This window comes from Orcinus orca, chromosome 7 (assembly GCF_937001465.1).
Source record: "Orcinus orca chromosome 7, mOrcOrc1.1, whole genome shotgun sequence".
NCBI classification, from domain to species: domain Eukaryota; kingdom Metazoa; phylum Chordata; class Mammalia; order Artiodactyla; family Delphinidae; genus Orcinus; species Orcinus orca.
Genome location: NC_064565.1, coordinates 16,990,389 through 17,013,768, shown reverse-complemented (window position 1 = coordinate 17,013,768; position 23,380 = coordinate 16,990,389). Strand labels below are relative to the sequence as shown.

The window sequence follows — 23,380 nt, the reverse complement described above, 5'->3', positions numbered from 1 at the left end:
CGTGAGTCCAGAATGGCCACTTGGGTGGAAACTACCCCAGACCACGTGTGGACTGATTATAAAGGGTTTAGTTAGACGATCAAATACCCGTAGGTGCTCCTATCGCTGACAAGAGTAGGTGATGAGTTCCTAAATGCTTTCTACATGAAACAGGGCTCTAAACATAACTTTCAGTTTTAAAATCTTTAAGGTACTAGAAGAAAGCATTTAGAGCTAGAAGAACCTCAGAGACCATTCAGCAGAAACCGCTCATTTCACCATAGAAGCTAACCACTTTGCCCCAAGTGACACGGTTAAGATTTGTGTGAGGGCTATAGGAGCCGTGGGCTCCTGGTACCCATACACTTTCTGGTATTAAGCTTGGTCTAACAACCTAGAAGGAAACTAGACAGTCATCGGGGTGCCTTAGTGTCTTCACTTCTGTTGAAATGGCATTACCTTGGAGACAGGCCCCCATGGGAGCAGTTGGTAGGGGAGGTCAGGGGGCTGGTCCGGCTGCTGGGATGTCGAGAGGGAGTCCGGCCAATGGTGTTGCTCGGAGAGCCCTGGGGGAAGGCAGAAGAGCTCCATCACGCGAGGGATAAATACAGGACACAGTTCCGCTTGCCCCTCGGCCCTTGAACCCCCGTGCAAATAAATGGGCAGATTCTGCATAATCAGGGTGATTTTTTCCAGAATCATAAGGTCCATTTTAAGTGCATACAAACCCAAAATGGGTAACTGTCCTGCAGGCATTCCCAAAGCTGAGTGACTGCTGTCAGCTGGAGCAGACAGAGTGGCAGACACAACTGAGCATTTGCTCTACACGGGGACGGGTAAGTGGAGGCCACCAACCGTGACCCAAGCGCTCACCACACTGGTGTTACTGGAGTTCTTGAGGTGGTTATGCAGGAGTTTGGTGGCACCATCCTGGAATGTTTTTGGCAAGGCACCAAGTAACATGGTAAATTCAGGAGTGTTCAATTCAAACAGAGAGATGAGCACAATCTGTGCTGCCTAGAAACGGAAGAGATGGTTAATTTACGTCACGTACAATGGCCTATCTTGGTCAAAATGCTCGTTAAAGTTGTTTTACTTTATTTTATTTATTTATTTACTTTGGCCGCACCACGCAACTCGCGGGACCTTAGCTCCCTGACCAGGGATTGAACCCAGGCCCCCAGCAGTGAAAGCACAGAGTCCTAACCACTGGACCACCAGGGAATTCCCAAAATTGTTTTCAAAAGAAATCTGTTTTGTATGAGTAGGATAAATAATAAGAGGACATCTGTGCCATAAAAAAAACAAACAGCACCTAGAGAAAATACCATCATCAACTATAAACAGCCAAACTTCAATATGGGAAATAAGCCCTGGTTTCACTGAACACCCTGGCCTTGGATTTTACAACAGCACATTAACAATAAATTCCTGAAACTTTTTTCCTCTGCTGTCCAACACTAGGGACAAAGCTGGTGAGTACATAAATGAAACAATCAGAACATTTGAAAAGGCTTAAGATTGTCCATTCTAGTAAGTCAGAACCGGACAAGCTCCTAGCACACCCTGGAAAGAACAAGTTTCTAAACAAGCTACCACTGTGTTATCTTGAAAAACCACTTTTCCTAGTGACTAAGAAACATTAGAAATAGAGTTCAAATACATCTGAAAAACTCCTACTTTTACATCTATGAATTGAGGACAGAGACAGTCTTTGGGAAGCAAACTAGATTTACATGGTACGAATTAAAAAGTTATTACTCTTCTGCCTTTTGGAAAATGTTCTACTTTTCTTTATTAGAGACAACATATGCTCGTAGTGGCTATAGCAGCAAAGTGGGGAAGAGCAAGCAGCTAGAACACCAGCAGTGAGACCCAGGCTTCCCCGGAAAGCTACATGCCTGCTATGGTGCTCGAGCTTCGAAAACAGTGCCCTTGGAGTTAGTTACAAGGGTTTTGATTTAGAAGAACTATTCCAAAAGAAAATTTTAGTTAGTACTAACAGGCATTTCTTACAAATTTCTAAGAGTCAAAAGAAAGGAAAACATATTATGAAAATCTTTCGACTAGAAGCAAACATTTATTTTTCCAAAGACTGTAATATTTAGGATTGCAGTAATTATCCTAAATTTTTTTTCCACTATATACAATATTACATAGAAACATGTTTGCTGAGAAATTTTTTGGAAATAAACACCCACAAAAAATCCCACTTCAATGCTTTTATAATGTTAAAATTAATTCTAGGTCCAGTTAATATAAAATTACTATTTTGCACCTGGAGAAGGAAAAAAACAAAATCCAAAGACCCAAATGTATTTAACCAAAATGAAAACTTAATTACAAATTTTGAAATATCAGTAGAATAACATATTTTACACAATAAAAAATTATCTTTCATAATGTCATAAGCATTTATTAAGCACAGCATTGGGCAAAAGGATCTTATTTTTACCCTTGACTTCCAAATATGGTCATTAATAGCCTCTCTAACCAAATTAAATCATAAGGGCCAGTGTGCTTTCACAAGACAGGCAAAAAACATTATTATTGATTGTACTAAAACACACATTTCTACATGTCATTATTGGAACAGTTTTAACAAATCGTTATCTGAAGAAATCTATTTCACCATCAATTTAACACACTGTTAATATGATTTGTATAAAAGCAAATTCCCCAAATCATGCAAAGTAACCTGTGCATTAAAAAAAATTTTATTAGATGTTGGAAAAAAATGCATGCAGAAAACACTGCACTTCAAAGAGAAGCAAAGAAGCAGACTTGAGTTTTGGCCAAGGGAAAAAAAATCAGCATCACCAATAAGAAAGTTGAAAATGCTGAAAATGGCATTAGAAAACTATTAAATGTATTATCACATTTTTGAATAGCATGTTTTTATGTGAAATGTGCCACTGTCTTTAGACCTAATTTCTTCCCAGAATGACAAGATACCTGATACTAAAAATTTACTTGGGGTTTTCCATGAAGCAAATTATAAAACTGGTAGGATCTTTTAAGAACAAGAGGGCTGCAAGGTGACAGGCCTAGAGACTGTGCTAACTCGTGGCTACTTAACATTAGTGACTTTTCGTCATATGGGAAAAGAAAGCGCAGCAGACTTCAACTTTTACCCACTGAAGAACCTTCTCTCAATAACCCTAAAGTTGAATTTTGATAAGAAATCAAATAGAAAGACAGGGAATTCTGAAAATAATTCGTTGCACAGATGGTATGTGTGTGACTTACGCATATAAGTGAATATAATTTGTTTTTGCATTTTCCAAAATATAAAATGTAAATGATTTTATTAGTTTTCAAAAGTAACCCTTTGGCCTAAAGCTGTTTTCAAAGTAAAATCTTTTTCTGAAACCCAAGCTCCAGAAATGGATGGAAAGTATCATTTAAGTATATTATTTTTAAAAGATTTCACATCAAAGTTTTAAAAGGAATGAGACTGTTATGATCCTGAAACATTTTATCTACAACTCTCTGTATCAGTGAGGAGTCTGGATACCAGAATGTCCAGGCAAGGATGACAACTGGGTTATATTTATCGTTACCATCAATATGCTCTCACTGCAGGAATAATTCCAAATATGGGCATGGGCTGGAGAGATTCATTTTAAAAAGCCTGGGGCAGAGCTCGTGTTCAGTAATGAGCCCAAAACCAGAGGGTGTCGCTGTCCCAACTTGGAGCTCCTGCCCCACGTGAGGAAGGGCCATTGAAAAGCCAGACCAAACCAAAACCTCTGCTGCTGACGTTTTCTAATGGGCAACTCTGGGGCGACATACTTTAACGACCAAGTGGCGACCTAAAAGGAAATGACTCCCACTTGTGCCCCTACAGTAGAACTTGGGGGGTGAGGGTAAAAGGGCCTTCAAATCTCACTGCTAGTGTCTGAAGAGAACCTGCAGGCTATCGATGGCCTTGAATGCCATGTGCCTCACAGCAGAAAATGATTCTTCCAGACAGGAGAGCAATAAAACTTTGACAAATGTTTCAGTGTCAGTATTAATTATGGAGAACTTAAAATTTGGGGAGAGGGCTTTTTAAATTTATTAAACAAATATTACTGCTCCCTTCAGACTGTGATTAAAATTGCTTTAGAAAAACCACCAAAGAGAAGGTATTTCAAAACCTTCGGACATTTTAAATTTAGTATCTCTCCATTGCTATTTTGTTAAAATATGGTAGAAGCCTGTCTGCAACGTGGCTATTTCTTTGGGAAGGCAGTTAATCATAAAACATACCAAAACACAACATTTACACAGGTGCACGCACGCACGCACGCGCACGCACGCTCTGGCTCACGTAGTATTATGTTAATTTTAGGGTTCTTCAAAATCTTCTGTGTCTTCACAAGGGTAATCAGGATTAACAATCTCAATGCAAACACTGAAGTGTCTTTTTGCAAGTTAGCACACAGTTTTAAATCTACCTGTTTACAATTTTCTTCCAAGTTTCCTTCTCCAGGCTCAGAGCAGGTGGAGGCTGACCTAGGGGGGAAATCCTCACCTATTCGACTACGCTGAAGCGGGGACGGACAAACAGGAAAGGGGTAGGGTTTAATCAGAGACAAGAAGCACGCGCTCAAAACCATGGTTATTGGTAAGCTGTACAGGTATTTGGCTTCTTTTCTAAAGTCATATATATAGAGAGAGATTATACAATCTAAAAGTCTGTGAATAATAATGGAACAGTAACAGTATCCTTAAGAATAATAACAGGAACTGCCAGTGTTAAACCACCATCATTGGCTAAGTCCTTCATAATCATCACAACGCCTCCTGGAAGTAACAGTGTTCTTGCAAACAGATCAAAATGAGACTTGAGCGAGGCAGTCATATTCAGCTGAGGTTCAAATCTTATTTGATGGTAAAACTCTGAGCTTTTAGATTAGGACACGCTGCCTATGTATAATCAGAGATTTAAAATTTTTTTCAAATAGAAATGTCGACTTTTGAAGGCTATTTATATATACTTTTCCTGCTCCAGGCAACAGCACCTTTATAATCTCTAATTTTCTTTGCCATGCCTTTACTTCCTGCCTTTCTCAAAACAACATTTGGGGGCTAATAAATCTGTTAGTTCACTTGACAAAGCAGGTGCTCAATGTTAGAGAATCACGTATGATAAGGAATCATACAGGGATTCTGAACCCTAAAATATAAACATACCATTAAAATTTCTATTGTCATTACCGCATTCCCTTTGCCTGATGGGAAAAAAAAAGCTTCCTAATGCCAGAAAAAATTTGGACCAGCAGCAAAACCAAAGCAACCCTCAAGCAGTAATAGCTGAAGCTACAACAACAAACAGAGTAGTATCTATCTAGGTTTTTATATGCTTTATTGCAGTTGGTCCTCCCAACAGTGCCTAAAGCAAATATCATGATTCCCATTTCATGGATAATAAACAAGGATTCAGAGGTTAAACTACTTGTTCACACCGCTAAAAAGGAGCAGAGGCAGAAGTCAACAGAGGTCAACTCTAGAATACACTGTATTATCCTAATACAGACACAGTGCATTAAGAAAGGTCTAGTGATTTCTCCAGAGAAGATATACAGGCTGCCAACAAACACATGAAAGGATGCTCAACATCACTAATCATTAGAGACATGCAAATCAACACTACAATGAGATATCATCTCACACCAGTCAGAATGGCCATCATCAAACAGTCTACAAACAATAAATGCTGGAGAGGGTGTGGAGAAAAGGGAACCCTCTTGCACTCTTGGTGGGAATGTAAACTGATACAGTCACTATGGAGAACAGTATGGAGGTTCCTTAAAAAACTAAAAATAGAACTACCATATGACCCAGCAATCCCGCTACAGGGCATATACCTGAGAAAACCATACTTCAAGAAGAGTCAAGTACCACAACGTACTTGCAGCTCTATTTTCAATACCCAGGACATGGAAGCAACCTAAGTGTCCATCAACAGATGAATGGATAAAGAAGATGTGGCACGTGTATACAATGGAATACTACTCAGCCATAAAAAGAAACGAAACTGAGTTATTTGTAGTGAGGTGGATGGACCTAGAGTCTGTCATGCAGAGTGAAGTAAGTCAGAAAGAGAAAAACAAATACCATATGCTAACACACATATATGGAATCTAAAAAAAAAAAGATTTTGAAGAACCTAAGGGCAAGACAGGAATAAAGACGCAGACGTAGAGAATGGACTTGAGGACATGGGGAGGGGGAAGGGTAAGCCGGGATGAAGTGAGAGAGCAGGACGGACATACACTACCAAACGTAAAATAGATAGCTAGTGGGAAGCAGCCGCATAGCACAGGGAGATCAGCTCAGTGCTTTGTGACCACCTAGAGGGGTGGGATAGGGAGGGTGGGAGGGAGACGCAAGAGGGAGGGGATATGGGGGTACATGTATATGTATAGCTGATTTACTTTGTTATACAGCAGAAACTAACACACCACTGTAAAGCAATTATACTCCAATAAAGATGTTAAAAAAAGAAAGGTCCAGCGTATGTCTGTGTAGTTTGGTCAACAGAACTCTCAGGACTCCCATACTTAAAAAATGGAAAAGGTTACTTTGGGAATAAAGCAGGCCAGTTAAAGCTGGGTGGGGCTTTTCCATCCATCCAAGTCAGTCCCAGCCAGGCAAGCGCGCCTCCTGACGACTGGCTCGTGTTTTGGTTTAGGTTGTGTTTCCTCCCTCCTCAACATCTTAAATATTCAAACACCCGACTCCCTCTGAGAGGAAACACCCCAGAACACTGACATAAAAAGAGAAACAAAATATCAAAAACACTGAAGTCAGTGAATCAAGAGTTTTGTCAGCTTAAAATGTGTCTAAAGTTGTTTCCCAAACAGGAGATATACCGAGGAGGCGCTGCACTGCCTGCAAACTTCCCGAGTACTGTTTGTATAAAATTAATATTCTCTAAGGATAGGGTCAATATGAGAGTTTACTGCATAGATTTCAGACTGTAGGGCTCTTCTAGTATTTAGAATGTAACCTTGCCCTACTCTTAGGAAATTAAGTCAGCACCAACAGGAGAACTTGGTTCATGATCAGAAAGTGCTTTTCTGATCATGAAAATCACCAAGATTTCCCTAGCACCTGACACAACCTTTTAATAACTCTGCAAATTACAGGCAAGGCAAAACATATGTCTACTTAGAAGAGATAAGCAAGCAAATCTTTAGTGCACTAAATTATCCAGATGAAAATGCTGCCTGTTTTCTTTCCTTGCAGATTTAAAGTAACAGTGATGACAATTTAAAATCTTAGCACAGAGTGATATATACCATATCACAATTTCTAAGTATTTTAATTTACTTAGGCACTACATTCATTTAGACAATCTTTAGAACACATCTCAAATTCTTGGATAAGGCGGGTGCATCACTTACAACAGCATGTACATTTATATAAATATCCAGTGGATGGAACCGCAAAACAGAGCATTTAAATAAGAGCGGCTCTATCTCCAGGAAGGATTCACCTGTATGGGGCAAAAGAACACGCATTTGAATACTGTGCTTTAACAAGCCTATCCCAGTGAGTGCTTGATGGATACAACTGAAAGCCAAACAATCAAATCCACGAATATCTTCGAGGATGAAAAAAAAATGTCACCGGGTGCTCAGAATGCAGAGATGCACCTGCTAAAATGAACCTCATTACAATTTGCATAGTTAGGTAAAAAAGCTCCCTATTCAAGTACGAGCTAAGGAACTACCGAATAACTAACTATGGAAGACTCATGCCAGGCCGCCGAAAACCAAAGCCTTGGTAGGCAGAGCGTAAGGTGGGCCCCAGGGTCCCCGCCTTCTGGTGGGTAAGCCTTACAGCCCTCCCCCAGGGTGAGCGGGACTTGCGCGTGTGATGGACTTCACTCCCATAATTACGTTACATGGCAGAAGGGGTTCTGCAGGTATAATTAAAGTCCCTCCCTAATTGGCTGACTTAAAGGGCAGATTATCCTGTGTGGTGATAATCAGGTGAGCCCTTTTTTTTTTTTACGGTACGCGGGCCTCTCACTGTTGTGGCCTCTCCCGTTGCGGAGCACAGGCTCCGGACGCGCAGGCTCAGCGGCCACGGCTCGCGGGCCCAGCCACTCCGCGGCATGTGGGATCTTCCCGGACGGGGGCACGAACCCGTGTCCCCTGCATCGGCAGGCGGACTCTCAACAACTGCGCCACCAGGGAAGCCCAGGTGAGCCCTTTTTAAAGAGGCAGAGAGGTTAAAATGAGTCTCCTGCTGGCTTCATTTTAATTTATCTTTCATTTTTGACGAATAGTTTGGCTGAATAGAGATTTTGGGGTTTTTTGTTTGTTTTTTTTGCGGTACGCGGGCCTCTCACTGTTGTGGGCTCTCTCGTTGCGGAGCACAGGCTCTGGACGCACAGGCTCAGCGGCCATGGCTCACGGGCCCAGCCGCTCCGCGGCATGTGGGATCCTCCCGGACCGGGGCACGAACCCGCGTTCCCTGCATCGGCAGGCGGACCCTCAACCACTGCGCCACCAGGGAAGCCCTCTCTTTGGGTATTTATCATTCATTAATTCACTGAAAATACTTACTAAATGCCTACTTTGTTTTACAGGTCTTGTGCTAGGTGCTGAGCATGCAGGGTGAACAAAAGCAGAGAGGTGGAGGAGGCACAGGGAACGGCAGGGCCAGGCCTCGCCCTGAAGACACCCAGGGCCCAGGCTGGGCCCCGAGAGAATTAGCGGCAACCAGGTCAAGACTACGTCAGCAGCCTGCGTGCCTGAGGTTCAGTCCCGGGGGAACGGTCTAAACTGATGGGCCTCAACACTGCATTAAAGATCAGCCAAGAGTGGAAGGAGCCCCGACCAGACACAGAGCAACGTCCACGTTGCACTCTGCACCAGTGAAGTCAAGTGACTGCGGGGAGAGCACAGCCATCTAGGTTAGTTTTCATTGCAGCCAGGACTGAGAACTACTGACGTAAAGCTTTTCAGCTACCTCTGAGGGGCCGCGATTACTGTCCCGGAGGCCAGGTTCGACCTCGGCCTGAAGGTGGGGTGTTTGGCAGTCCTCACAATGGGGAAGGGGAAGACGTGCGTGCGGGCAGACACTGGAGGCAGTGTTTTGATGCCCCAGGCTAGATAACTCAAGGAAAAACATTCCTCTAGTGTCCTGATTAGAAAGGTTAGGACAATAAATCCAGCTCAAATGTTTAATGTGCACGTCCAGAGAAAGTAGCCATAATGACCAAAGCTGGCTGTTCCCATACAGGCCCCAATCATGATAATAACGTGCATGTCTAAAACATCTTCCAGCCCCATGGGAGGGAACACTTCAGTAACCTTCAATTACAAAAACACATACTCATATAGACACACGTACTCAACGTGTTATGACTAAAGATAGGAAGTTGTACTTGGGCTCTTGTATTTCTTGGTTGATCTGTGACTTTGAAAACTGTAACACAAATATCTTTCTGACGTTCCAATCAACCAAATCATGCCACCACCTCCCAAGTCCCAAAGAGGCTTAATGGTTAAATTAAAGGTTGCCAGTGAAATGCTCTTTCAATAAATATTGAAACATTTTACAAACAGATCATAAATCAAAAATATTATTTACTATTAGAACAGTAATTTTGAATGAGTGCTTTAATAAAATTCATCCTTGTTTCTTTGACCTTGGACAACTTAGTTTATTACTGTACAATGGCTGGAGAATTACATCGGCTGTGACCTTCCCAAAGAAACCCTGCAGGTGGTTCTTTGGTTCCCTTCCTTGGATTCCATTAGAGCAGGAGCTAGGTGTTCAGGGGCATTTGGAACCACAACAACCTCGCTAACTACCACTTGGAATCATCCTTAACCCTGCCTCGACCCAAGTGGTCCACGTTACCAACTCTACCCCAAGGCCAAAGGACTATTTTGGCATGGATGGCGGTGGAAGGAGTATACTACAGGGAAAAAAAGAAAAGAAAAGAAAAAAAAAAAGCAAGGTTCACGGTTACATACAAATAACCAAAATCAAGTACTTTTAGTCTGAAACCAGAACTAAGAAATCTGGTTTTTATCAGTAACTTTGAAAGGCTAGCTTGTTTATATATAAAGTAAAAGAACAATGGCCATGTGTGAAACTCAAGTGTAGAAGAACAGGACACTGACAGGAAGAGAATAATAGAACCAACGAAGAGAGTGATAACTTACACTTCCTGTGTGCTTATAACCTGTCAGGAATGGATCATGCTTTTAACATATATGAATTCATCTTCATAGTAGTGCTAAGGCAGAATACTACCTAAGAATAGAAATAACAGGGTCCCGTGCTCCCTCCACTGTGTTATATGCCTTTCAACGTGCCATTTCAGAAGAAAATAGCAAATATTTCTCTTCAGGTGATTGAAAAAAAAAACAAGCAACAACACAACATCTTGGTATCAGGGTGTCTCCCATGATACAAGATTTCAGATTTTCATTTTGATCTTCAAAGGCTGCAACTAGACGGAGCTGGAGGGACAGGAGCAGAGCCTTGGTTTCCTAGAAAAGGAGCGATAGTGGTTTGCGTGTAGGCTTGTGGGTGGTTTACAAGTTCCCATAAATACCTCTTCGTGACACGTGCCTAAGGACATACCTTTCTCACGTCTGAACTCTTTGGTTCTGTCGTCCAGGTTATAATTCTAGAAACAGCAAGCCTTGTCTCACTAGAGTTTATGAAATCTGTTGGGTCCATCTGCCTAGCGAGAGACTCGATGTACTTCAGGATTGCAACTTTGACCTGAAAGATCCAGCAATTATAAACAGTAGGTACATTTTATAAATCTTTGAACAGAACTCTTAACTGGTGCTCAGAGAAAAGAACACACTACTGAGGGGACACCACCTTTCTCCTGGATTTATGTTCCTACATGCAGGGGCCCTCCAGCAGTGAAAAAGCATGAGATGACTGACAGGGAAGCCTGGGAACAGAAGGGAGGCCTGCCACCTAATCCCCTTCCCTCTGTGACTGCCAGGCCTGCAGAGAAGGCAGGCTCTGCTCCTCACAGACACTGCAAGACACGTGCTGGGCAGGAGCCCCCGCTGGGGTGAGGGGTGGAGGCACCAGGGGGACCTCCAGCTCTGCCACCGACCGCGGGGCAAGTACAACTCTGTGTGAGTTTTATTTTTCAGCCACTCTAGGCCAGGTCTTGCAAGGCAGCACTGAAGGTAATTCAATAATTACCTTCAATAATTCAATAATTCTGCTCTAACTTCCCCACCAAGGTCTCACTTGGTTTTGACATCAGGAGAAAAGGGTTATTATTTATTGGGCCTCTCCTCCTAAAAACCTCAGCAAAATTAGTGATCAAAGAACAGACAATGTACCTGATGTCATTCAAAGGAGCACATCCTCCTTCAAATACCATTAGTTCATTCTTATAGGTATGATGTTTATAAAACATGCCAATTCATTTTTCATGTGTTACGACGTTAATATTAAAAACATTCCAATAAGATACCTATTTTAACACATCAAAATTCTCTACATTAAATATTAATGTGAAACACTGTAATAATGCCCAAATGTTGGTAAGGATGTGGAGCAACTGGAGTTCTCAGACACCGCTGGTAGGAATATAATCTGACATAACCATTTCGGCAGTTTAAAATAAAGTTAAGCATGTCCCTACCCAATAAACCAGCAACTTCTCTACTATGTACTGAACCAAGAGAAATGGAAACATGTTGCTTACAGCAGATTTACTCACAATAGCCAAATATGAGTCATGTATAAACAAGTATATTTTTTTTTTTTTTTTTTTTTTTTGCGGTACGCGGGCCTCTCACTGTTGTGGCCTCTCCCGTTGCGCAGCACAGACTCTGGACGCGCAGGCTCAGCGGCATGGCTCAAGGGCCCAGCTGCGCCGCGGCATGTGGGATCTTCCGGACCGGGGCACGAACCCGTGTCCCCTGCATCGGCAGGCAGACTCTAAACCACTGCGCCACCAGGGAAGCCCTAAACAAGTATATTTTAAGCAAATTTGACTTCTAGAGGTTGAACTATAATGACAAATAGTTACCGACCTTGAGGTTAGGAGTTTGGGTTTGATCCACAATAAATCTCATCAAAATGTTAAATTGCTGATCAAATGGAAAGGAGTCCCTAGGTTTAAAACAAAAAAAGTATTTTAAAAGAAAGACTTATTACAAAAAACAATGTAAAATCATATAAGAAACAAAAATACACTATTATAGATTCCTCTAACATATGTAAAAAGCAAGCATGTTTATATTTTTTAAATATTACTTTTCATTTCATGTAAATACTAATGTAATACACATTACATAGAAAACTTATTTCTTTTTTGTTTTGTTTTTTGGTTTTTGTTTGGCTGCACCGCATGGCACACGGGATCTTAGCTCCCGGAACAGAGATGGAACCCGGGCCCAGTGCTTGAGAGCACCGAGTCCTAACCACCAGACCGCCAGGGAATTCCCTAGAAAATTTAGAAAAGGGGAAATCTTGTTAAAAGTCTTGAAACACATAAACTGAGCAATGAATGTCTGCTTGCCTTCTTGGGATCTGCTCGTCTTCTTTCCAGGTACCTTTCGGAATACTGCTCACATGAGAAACACTTCCATCGCCCAAATCTAACGTTTACATCCCGATGAGGCTGCTTGCAGCTGCCCTTGCTGAAGCTGCCTGCACAGCTCCTGGGGTCCTCGCTGGGTAACCGCCCGTAAGCTGGCTTTGTGCGGTCACCACAGAAGAGCGCCCGTGGGACACTCACCCAGAGACACCCCTCTCCAGCTACAGACACACACAGGAGCCTGGGACCCTAGGAGCCCCACTCCGGCTCCACTTCTCGCCTGTGACTCATCTCATTTCTCGTGGTCCTCTCACATTTTTGATCCAACTGAGCACCCCTGAGGGCTCTTGGCGAGCGAAAGTCAGTGCCCTCTCCCTTAAAAAGCCACAATTACTAGCATAATTGCCTGAAGGAGCCCTTGTGCCTAATGCAGAGGTCCCTTCCATGCTAACAGGAAAGATAATGCAACGCAAAGATCTATTCCAATTGCGGCTGAGTGACTGCATCACTTTCTTTTAGACTCCCTCAGAGACGATTCTCAGTGTACGTAAGGATGGTAGAAAGAAAAGGGACGCAGGTTCAAATCTTTCAGATTACAGAACTGATTTGAAATTTAAATGAAATAATACAAGAAAAACATAAAGTGTGTGGCACATACTGTTACTAGTAGTACCACCATCATAATTACTAATAAAAAGTAAACCTGACCAACAGCACATCCTTTTCGCCCACATCTATTTGTATCCAGGAAGCTCTGAGGACCACCTCTGGAAGCAAAGCGCATCTTAGTATATATGATTTAAGTGACTCATACTGGCCACACATCAAAGAAACAAACCACACACAGAACACCTCTCCTTTCTTCTACAGCAAAGGGAGGATGGAGAATACATCTGAGTAATGGGTGTATTTAAGCTGGAGCTGCGCCCCGCTGTCGAGCGCAGCCAAAGGAAAGGAAACCGAGGCAGATTCACAATCAGTTCTATCACCTGAGGAACAGCTCTCAGCCACCACTGAGACGCCCTCGGTACTCACAATCCTAGATAAGCTGAAAGAGCTAAGCATCCCAGCTGCCGAGAAAAAGGGACATATGCTTTGGGGACCTAGGCCAGGGAATTCCCCAGAAGAGGGTTCTTAAAGGAATGAGGCATCCAGGAAAACTAATAGGAGGGCACAATTATTTCCCTTAATCACCAAAGATCAGAAATATAATCGTAATATTTCCATCATCCCTAAAAATCTGAAATGGATCTTCTGTCATTCATAAATTCACCTAAATTAAGGAAGCAATCTACAGGCTAAAGTCTGGCTTACAAATGTTTTCCTTGGCTTTCACAGTGTCATTTAAAAAAAATGTATCTTGGAATATCTTGCCTTAATCCACATTTCTGACCTTTCTTGAAAAGCCTGGACCACTGGGCCCACATCCCCTGTGACCACAACTCACCGCAGCTCCCCAGCCTCTCGCGTAACAGCCCTGCTGTTTACATCGCTCGTGTATCATCAGCTGCGTCAGCTCAGCCTCTCTAGTCAACCTCTGGCCAAACTGTGAGGAATCCACTGGTGTAGAGGACTGTCCCCCAACTGCACTACACTTAGTCACCCACAGGAGGGATGGTGCCTGAAAGCCTTACTGCAAATACAGTACATTACAGTGAGTTCACTGAAAATCTAAAGGGAAATCTACTTGGATAATAAAATTCTATAGCAGCACAAATTACACAGATCTCCAGGGTCGGGGACCAAAAGAAAAGCTGGCATCACAGTGTAGAGGAACAAATGTAGGCTTGGCAGCCAGAGACATCTAACAGATGCAAGCACGGGGGACAATGACGGGGCAGTGTGATACCCTCCACACTCTCCCGCAGGCCACACAACAGAGTGACAGCCAGCTCTCTTGGATGCTGGTTCCTGGGCTGCTACGAGCAGGAAGTGGGGCTCCAGGTGTGTCAAGGACTCTCTGTTTCCTAATTTTATAATGAAATGAGAAAGGTCCTTCCATTTTGACAATTCTATACCTACTCATATCCCAGTTTGCAGCAACGGGTCATATAAAAGTTACTATGCTGATGATGATTTTCTGAGTGACCTGGAGACATCTGTTTATTCTTTAAAAAATTCAGCAATCTGACACATTCCCCTCCATCATCCACCAAATCACAACCAAGACATTACTGCGAACCATCTTCTGAGATCATTCAATTTCTATCACTCGTGTGTCGAGGATTTACTATTGCACAGGCAAAGGTCAGAAGTTTGTTTCCAAACAATAATGGCACAGAGTCAGTTTTTTTACACTTTTTCTGAGTCTCAGTAGCTTTTCTTTTCTCATAAAGGCCAGATGGGCTACAAATATTGTAAGTGTGTTATCATCTCTAGCCAATGAACTGTTAATAGAAACTATTCCTGGATGAACAGGAACCCTATACCACACATGAACAGAAATATTCCTAGTGTGCCTTACAAGAGGTTGAAGTCGTAAAAATACTAAGGTCTTCAGAAGGATGCTCATAAATATTCTGAAGTGTTTTTTAAAGAGAAGAGAACCAATTTTCAATGTTTTTTTTTCTTTTTTTTACATTTGTCTTAGGCATTCACAAAAATAATGTCAACTCAAGGAAGATATGGGCATTTCATCTCATGGATTGTTGGAATATTTCAACATATATGTTAATAAGAGAATGTGGGAATTAAGTAAGAAAGTAGATATTCAACTGGGTGACAAAAGCCACAGGTAACAAAATGACAAGAAACCACCTACAAAGACTCTCTTAGTGTCAAAATGGTCTAGTGCCCCCGCCCCACCAGTAGACGTTTTCCCAAAGAGGACATACAAATGGCCAACAAGTACATGAAAAGGTGCTCAACGTCACTAATTATTAGAAAAATGCAAATAAAAACTACAATGAGGTATCACCTCACACCTGTTAGAATGGCCATCATCAAAAAGACAAGAGATAACAAACGCTGGTGGGAATGAAAATTGGTGCAGCCGCTATGGAAAACGGTATGGAGGTTCCACAAAAAAATTAGAACTAGCGAATTCCCTGGTGGCCTATCGGTTAGGACGCAGCACTTTCACTGCTGTGGCCCACGTTCAACCCCTGGTCAGGGAACTGAGATCCCGCAAGCCACGTGGCGCAGCCAAAAAAGAAAAAGAAAATAGAAAAAAAAAATAGAACGACCATATGAGCCAGCAACCCCACTGCTAGGTATATATCCAAAGGAAATGAAATCAGTATCTCAAAGAGATATCTGACCCCATGTTCACTGCAGCAAGTGAACCCCACATTCACAGCAGCCAAGACATGGAAACAACCTAAGTGTGTTGATGGATGAACGGATAAAGAAAATGTGGTGTACACATAAATGGAATAGTATTCAGTCATAAAAGAGAAGGAAATCATGCCATTTGTGACAACACGGATGAAACTTGAGGGCATTGCCAGATAGAGAAAGACAAATACTACATATCACTTATATGTGGAATCTTAAAAAAAAAAAAGTCAAACCCATGGAAACAAAGAGTAGAATGGTGGTTGCCAGAGCCTAGTGGGGTGAGGGAAATGGGGAGATGTTGGTCAAAGGGTACAAACTTCCCGTTACAGTTATAACACTTGCTAAGAGAACATATCTTGACTGCTTTTACCACATAAGCAACAAAAAATGGTAATTATGTGAGGTGAAGGATGTGTTAACTGACACTGCAGTAATCATTTAGCAATATATACATGTATCAAATCCTCACATTATACACTTAAAACTTACACACTGTTGTATGTCAGTTTTACCTCAAAAGGTGGGAAAAAACGATCTTGCCCCCAAACACTTGCCTTGTGACATCGAGAGCCTTCTGAACTTTCGCTTGCACAGATCCAAGCAAATCTGCTCCCATTTTCTTAAGCAATTGTGTGAGAAGAACAAAAAGCCAGTCTTGCAAGTCATCCTTATGAATTATTATAAAATCCACAAGAGTCTCCAAAAACATACTGAAAACCTAGACACAAATGGAAACCAAGTATTTCACATATTTAATTCATGATTTCCTCCCAAGTCTCCAAAATGATAAAAATGCCCATCTTGGCTTTGTCCAGAATCATAACTGGGGTTGACACTGTCCACAACTGGACATGGCATAGGAGGCAGACGCAGTAACAAGAACAGATAAAGGAAAAGGGGTCGGAACTTACTCTCTGGTGTGAATTCCACCGCAAACCAGGCCATGCAACGAAACAGATTCCATGTTAGTCCACAGTGAAGTCATACAAGTTTCATGCAGTTTCTTAAAAGGCCTGAAAAGGCTACAAACTGACGAAATAACTCTCCCCTCCCTCTACATGCCTTTAAAATTCAGTACAGAGAGAAATTAACTTTGCTGAAAATATGAGTCTAATCCTGGAGGTCTTTCCTTCCTTTCCTTTCCTTTTTCCTTTCCTTCCTTCCTTCCTTCCTTCCTCCCTCTCTCCCTCTCTCTTTCCTTTCTCTCTCCCTCTTTTTCTTTAAAAAACCTTTTAACCATCATAATTCTATACTATTATTGCTCATCACCTAGCATTCAACAAAAACTATTACAGGATGAGGGGAAAAAAAACTTGCATATGTATTGCTTTTCATTTCAGTCATCTATTTTGATGTATGCCCGGTCAGATATTATAAAGTATTATCTTTATGAAAAGATATTACAAGAGCCATACCAATCTTTATAAAAGATTATGGCTTGGGATGAAAGACACCGACAGTTGACATAATCCTCACGCTGCTGTGTGATCACCACTGCTCCCTACGGTGAGACAGAGCTCACGGTGGATCACCCCTGAACCAGTCTCAGAGAGGTTAGCGGTGGCACTGTGCACCCTACTTGGTAAATGAGTCCTGCTCTCCTGGGACAACCCGGCTATCGCAGACCTACTCAGTTCTAGCTCAGCAACTATTAACCACCAGGGGTCTCCCGTGAGACAGCTCAGAAAGAAGTCAATGAGCCCCAGCTGTGGGATTCCTGGCTTAGCACAAAGGCAGCTAGCAAATATTTACTAAACTGAGACCTGCAAACTCACTGTACAAGAGCCTTCTGATGGAAACAAATTTCCTTCTTTATCCTCACATTCTGGTTCTGAATCAGCAATCTAGAGGTGACAGGTAATAGAAATTTCATCAATGTCCAAATCCATCTAATATCCCTGATGCTATACATCTTATGAATCTTACGCTTATGCTTTAAATCTTACTGCTTTTAATACTATCTTAGAGAAAATCTTGATCATTATATCTTTGGATATCTACCTGGCCCTTAAACTCAACGTTTGTGAATGTCAACCTTGCTGTGAGGGTCATAACAGGAATTTTAAGACATGCTTTAAGACCAATATTGAGGAGAACTGTTGCCCCCACCCCAAAAAGGAGCACCCCTGCATTCATTCTCCTATGCTCCCGTGAGCATTTCAAGAGGCAGGGAGGGGTCCTGTGTTGTTTTCTGTATCCCTAGCCCAGAGTGGGTGCTCAGTAAATGCTGAATGACTGCACGGATGGATGGATGATTGACACTTCACGGACAACTCCTGTGAGGACGAAAGTGTAGGAAAAGAAGGGGGATCACAGTAACTGGTTAGACTTTCTGGCCACCACAGATTTCTTTCTCCCAGGAGGATTTACTTAGAAGAGGCCATTTTTACTAGGAAAATGATAGTGTAAGACAGTTAAGTCTTGCACATCAAGCATTTAAGATTTGCTGGTGCTGATGTCTGGTTCCCTCAATTTCTACTTTAGTTTCTGTCCTTTATCCTTTAACTTTCCCGATATCTTCATTCCTCTGTTTTTTCTTTCTCTAAAACCACTGAACAGCAACAGCCTGCAAAGCCTTCCTCCCAAAAAATGGTATTTATTTACAATCTAAACTCCAAGTGAACTTTTGTCAAGGGTCCCGCTCTCAGCTCCACTCCTAGAAAGGGCCTGTCCCTCACTCCTGGGTGCTCTCCCCTCAGCAGGGAGTCCTTGTCAAAAGGCAGTCCTCCTCCGGTCCCCAGGAGGCGTAGGCACCAGCTAAGTGACCACCATCCAGCAAATTCTTAGAGGCGGCAATTCTATTGGTGTCTGGAGAAATACTTAATGTGGTTCTTCAGTAAATCCATTTTATAAATGCTTCCATTTGTCTATCTTGTCCCATATAGACAAATTCTACATGGGTACCCCCCAAAAATAAAAAATTATACAACTTGATTATTTTCTTCACTACTGTAACTTTTTTCAGGAAGGCATTATATTATAACACACTGTTACATCCTAGCACCCAGCCCACCATTTGGCTAAGTATGCGAAAATATTTGCTGAATAAGTAAAAGACTACATCTCATTCTCTCCACGGTAACCCTTACTTGAAACACACTTTATTTAACCTGATGTTGTATGGACATTGGAAGTTTCTAAGAATTCTGTTTTCAGAAGCCATAACAAACTATTGCTGAAATTGGGGTTCAGTCTGTAAGGTCTACACTGTGCTGCGGGGCTGGTATCCCACTCTGAAGTCGTGTATTATGTGGCCCACACAGACATGCAGAGAGGAACACAAGTGGGCAGGTTCCCCAGACCTTACCTTGCTGTGAGGGTCAGCAAACATTCGGGTGAAAATCTCACACAATCTTTTCAACTCCACCCGACTAGAGGAAACAAAATAGAAATAAATAAATTTAATATTTAATAAGCCAGTACTGAAATTAGTTACAGCTTCTCAAAATCCTTTTATTTCATTCCACTACATAAGCTTTATATAATTTTTATATAACAAAGTCCTTTCTTCACAAATCAATTATCTAAATTTTAATTTATGATGGAACTGCACAGGAATAAAAAAAATCACGAGCGTCTTGCTCTCATTCTAAAATGAAACTGAATCTCAGAGCGTGATCACCTGAGTTCACACCTGTGGGCGTGGCAAAGCCATGAGCCACATCCCGCTCACCTCGTTGCAGGTGTGTTTCCACCACCACAAATGAAAGGCAATGGGATCAACTAGGAAAAGCATGTGCTTCGGGGTCAGACAGACCTGGATTTTAATCTCAGTTCTGCTAGAGCCAAAGTACTCTGATATCTTTGTATCCATTTCAGTGAACTGCTAAAAGGATTAAAGAACACACCCTACCTGCAACCGTGCCTGAGACAAAGCAAACACGCATTGCACGTCGGTGCCCCCGTGACTTTTCTTACCCTGAACTGTACTACTGAATCCCATTTCTGCTTCGAGGTTTCATTAGAAAGACTCACCTTCTTCCCCAAATCATCCCTCTCAGGTTGGGTGATCCTTTAACATTGCTAACAATGAAATCTAGATCAGACCAACGCTAATCAACAGATTTCTAGAGATTATTCAATGGATACTTGGTGAACACTAAGAATCAAGAAACTGGGGCCACGAGAATTGAGCAGATTCTTGACGAATGATGACAGCAAATCCTTTTTTCTGTTTTTTGACAGGTCACTAGAGCACCAGAGAGGACCTGCACTTCAGAGCGCATGTGGTGAAACTTCTCCTGACGCACGCACAGAAGAGAACAAGGGGGGCCAGGGGGTGGGGAGGGAAGGCGGCAGGAAGGAATAAGGCAGGGGCCAGACTGACTGGACAGCTGCGCTTGAAGCCCAGCGATTCATCAGTCAATGCTCCCGTGGCTTTGCGGAGCCATCCATGACCCCAGACATTTATCCAGTCTCACCATACAGCTTTAAAAAAAGTTACCCGAAGAATATAATATAGTGTAGTTCAAACATCTCTGTAATTTTGAGATTCATCTTATAAGCAATGACCTATTAGTACTGTCATGGTTTAATAAGCAGCATTTCTTCTCAGATATAAAATAATGGTGTGTCAGTGGTGCCTTAGATTTGAGGAAATATGGTCTAAACACATATTTTTGGTATATGTAATACACGCTCATTTTAGAAAATTTATGAAATATAGAAACAAAGAAAAAAGCAAAAATAATCAATTCTAAAGCTGAAGAGTACTTCAGAGTACCCTACTTGAGTATCTCTCTACTCTGCATATTTATAAACTATACCTACGCCTATGTGTATCAAAACACTTTAGACTGAGGCTGGTATCATTTTACCCGTGACTCTAAAGTGTAATAAACCGTCCCAACCTGCAGACCTGTTTTACTTTTGACCTAAATTGCAAACTGTACCGAGATTTCTCAAATGACACCTAATAGACAAGTGTAAGCCATAGGGAACCAAATGCTTTCTAAACCTAATCAGTTACAAAGTGTGTGCCGGATATTTCAAATTCTCCGGAAGGCAAGGACCATGACTTAGCCCTCCCAGCACCTTTAGTGCCTGCCCCAGCGGCTGGAATTCTGTTAAGAACTCCCGAGACGACGGGAGCCCGGGTAAGGCCCCGGAGGGCAACACGGGACTCAGCCTGAGCTCACAAGCCTGGCCTCCTGCCCTCACCTCAGTGTTCTCTGGCTCTTCAGCAGGTTCTGCAGGCCCAGGAGCCCCTCCTTCCGCTCAGACCAGTTGGAGCTGGCGCAGTGGTTGAGTACCTCGGCCACATCCTCGGTCTGGCGCAGGTAGTGGGGGATGCCCCCGTTCCGGGAGCTGTACGAGCGCTCGGAGCACACGCTGGACGCGTCGCTGTTGGCGTCGTCGTCGGAATACATCCCGTACGGCTCATACCTCCTCCTCACGGGCTTCTTCTGCCAGATCCAAGGATGGGTCGGGGGAGACACGGACAGGTGACGTGAGTCTCACCAAACAAAACCAACGGCAGAGAGCTAAACGTAGACACACACAGGCGCATGCACCGCCCTTTCCCTGCGCTTACAGATGAGGGGAGTAAAAACAGAAAAGCAGACGTAGGGTGAGTAACAAGAAGAGCAGCCCACAGCAGAGAGGAAAGAGCACGATCTCTAGCGCGGTGCGTGGCCTTCTCAGTGAGACAGACTGGCTGTGTGACTTCAGAAAGCCTCCTCATCTGTCTGCTTCAGTTTCCCCATCTTTGAGATGACAACGGTTATCCTTCTCACAGGCTTGTTGTCAGGATTAAGTGGAATTATATGTTAAACAGCCCGGCTCGGCACCTGACGCACTGTTAAGTATGAGCGCCCACCAGCCCCTTCCCAATCAAAAGCAATCTATCTTGAGCATGGTCTGTGAGTAAATCTGTTTGAATAGTCATGCTTCCTTAAGAATGTCTGACACTGCAATGTCAGTGGCAGAGTGTCCTACATAAAAGGATTCCTAAATGATCTAAACCATTTTTATTAAGGACTTAAACTTTTACCACACTAATAGGCCTTCTGTAGACTAGAATACCCATGTCATTCATTTCTCTTACCTCTGAATATAAAACTGTAAGTTAAATCCCTATAAAATTTAGCAACAGCTACATAAAATAGATAAAACTTATAAAATACGGTTTGTCCAAGAGAAAAACAAATAGCTACTGGCTTAAACTGTACTGATGTAATTTTCTAGGAATGTGACTTGTACGCCGGGACAGCTCTGCCTTCCACCTACTGTCCCAGCATAATTATTAACAGCACCCTCTCTCACTCTCAAAAGTATCCTTGGTAGGATGATAATTATATGGTCATCTCACTTACCCATCAACTAGATTCCTAAGATAAGCAAAATGTTGAATGTATCCATTCATGAATCAATAACGACATAAGAGGAGACACAAACTAGGTTAATAACTAAAATGAAACGCTAGTAGGAAAAGGGGCAGAGCTTGATATCGAAAACACTGAGGCAAATGTGAGAGATGACCAGTTCCATCACTAGCAACAGCATCACTAGTTTCCACAAAATCACAATTCAGAACAGAATTTCTACACTATGCTACTTTTTTTGTTGTTTTTACCAGCTCCTAAAGGAAATATACTCAACAGAAAAAAAAGGAAAAAAAAAACATAAAACAAAAGTTAAAGCACTGGTACCTTGCTCCTGGAGTCTCCTAACAGCTGTAGGCAGGAAAATATTGAAGGATGGGGAAAAAGCATAGAGAATTATGTCAGAAGCATATGTGGGGATCGTTCTTGCAACAAAAGTGTACAGCAGAACATATCTTAGCAAACCAAAAATACAGGTTAGCAAGCGATTCGTGTCAAGCGAATAACAAAGAATGCTTTCACAATGGCATTTCCTAACCCTCCTACACCTCTTATGAGACCTTCCGGTATCTGCTGGAATTCTTTGCTGAAACTCTCCACATAGCACTGAGGTATATCCCTAACGTCGCTATTAACTCTGTCGCCTGCTCCTAGGACAGATGCTGCCCCGGGACTTCTTTTCTGCGAGCAAGGACTGTGTACCATCCCGGCGCTATCTCTTCTGGAGCAGGTCACTTGGAGAGACCAAGCAGTTTGGACAAAACATAGTAGTGAGGGCGGTGGGGGTGTTAAGGGGAGCCGGAGGTCAGAGAAAAGCCCAAGTCAGGTGAAGGCAAAGCCCAGACTCTCCAGTCCTGCTCTGCCCCCTGGCACTCTGGGAACTGTACCCCTCCCCCCCACCACCGAAGTGCTGTCTCACCGAGCAAGGGCTTTGCGCATCCATCACTTCTTACCCCTCTGGCCCCCACTTCTTCAAGTCCCGAAATAAGTAAGAAACAGATTCCAAATGCTGCAACTTGGAAGGAAGAACCGCTTCACAGAATTGTGCGCCACCTCGTGACTCTTAAGTTAAAGTCCTGCTTAAAGCAATTATCCTGAACTGCAGTTATCTGCCAGAAAAAGCCCTCCTGCACACAAGACTGATGAACAGAGCTGGCCGGGCAGCCCTCACCATGAAACCATGAGGAGAGCGGAAAACTGCCTGCTCACAGATGCTTGCCAGAGAAATCTGGCTGAGCAGGAATAAATGAGGGAGGGCCAG

General features: G+C 42.6%; 1 protein-coding gene across 8 annotated transcripts in view; it reads right to left on the bottom strand.

The window, feature by feature from the left end:
- The window catches only part of CLASP1 (cytoplasmic linker associated protein 1), a 269,984-nt gene that overhangs the window by 46,352 nt on the left and 200,252 nt on the right, over nt 1–23,380 (bottom strand). For 6 of the 8 annotated variants that reach the window (XM_049712736.1, XM_049712729.1, XM_049712731.1 and 3 more), the window contains 8 exons: nt 22,447–22,470; nt 20,957–21,201; nt 19,104–19,167; nt 16,351–16,514; nt 12,012–12,090; nt 10,582–10,725; nt 853–996; nt 439–545 (listed from right to left, as the gene is read on the bottom strand). In XM_049712736.1, the coding sequence (XP_049568693.1) occupies nt 439–545; nt 853–996; nt 10,582–10,725; nt 12,012–12,090; nt 16,351–16,514; nt 19,104–19,167; nt 20,957–21,201; nt 22,447–22,470 (971 nt within the window). The remainder of the gene's footprint in view (nt 1–438; nt 546–852; nt 997–10,581; nt 10,726–12,011; nt 12,091–16,350; nt 16,515–19,103; nt 19,168–20,956; nt 21,202–22,446; nt 22,471–23,380) is intronic. The other 2 variants (XM_049712737.1, XM_049712732.1) reach the window with 1 other exon arrangement.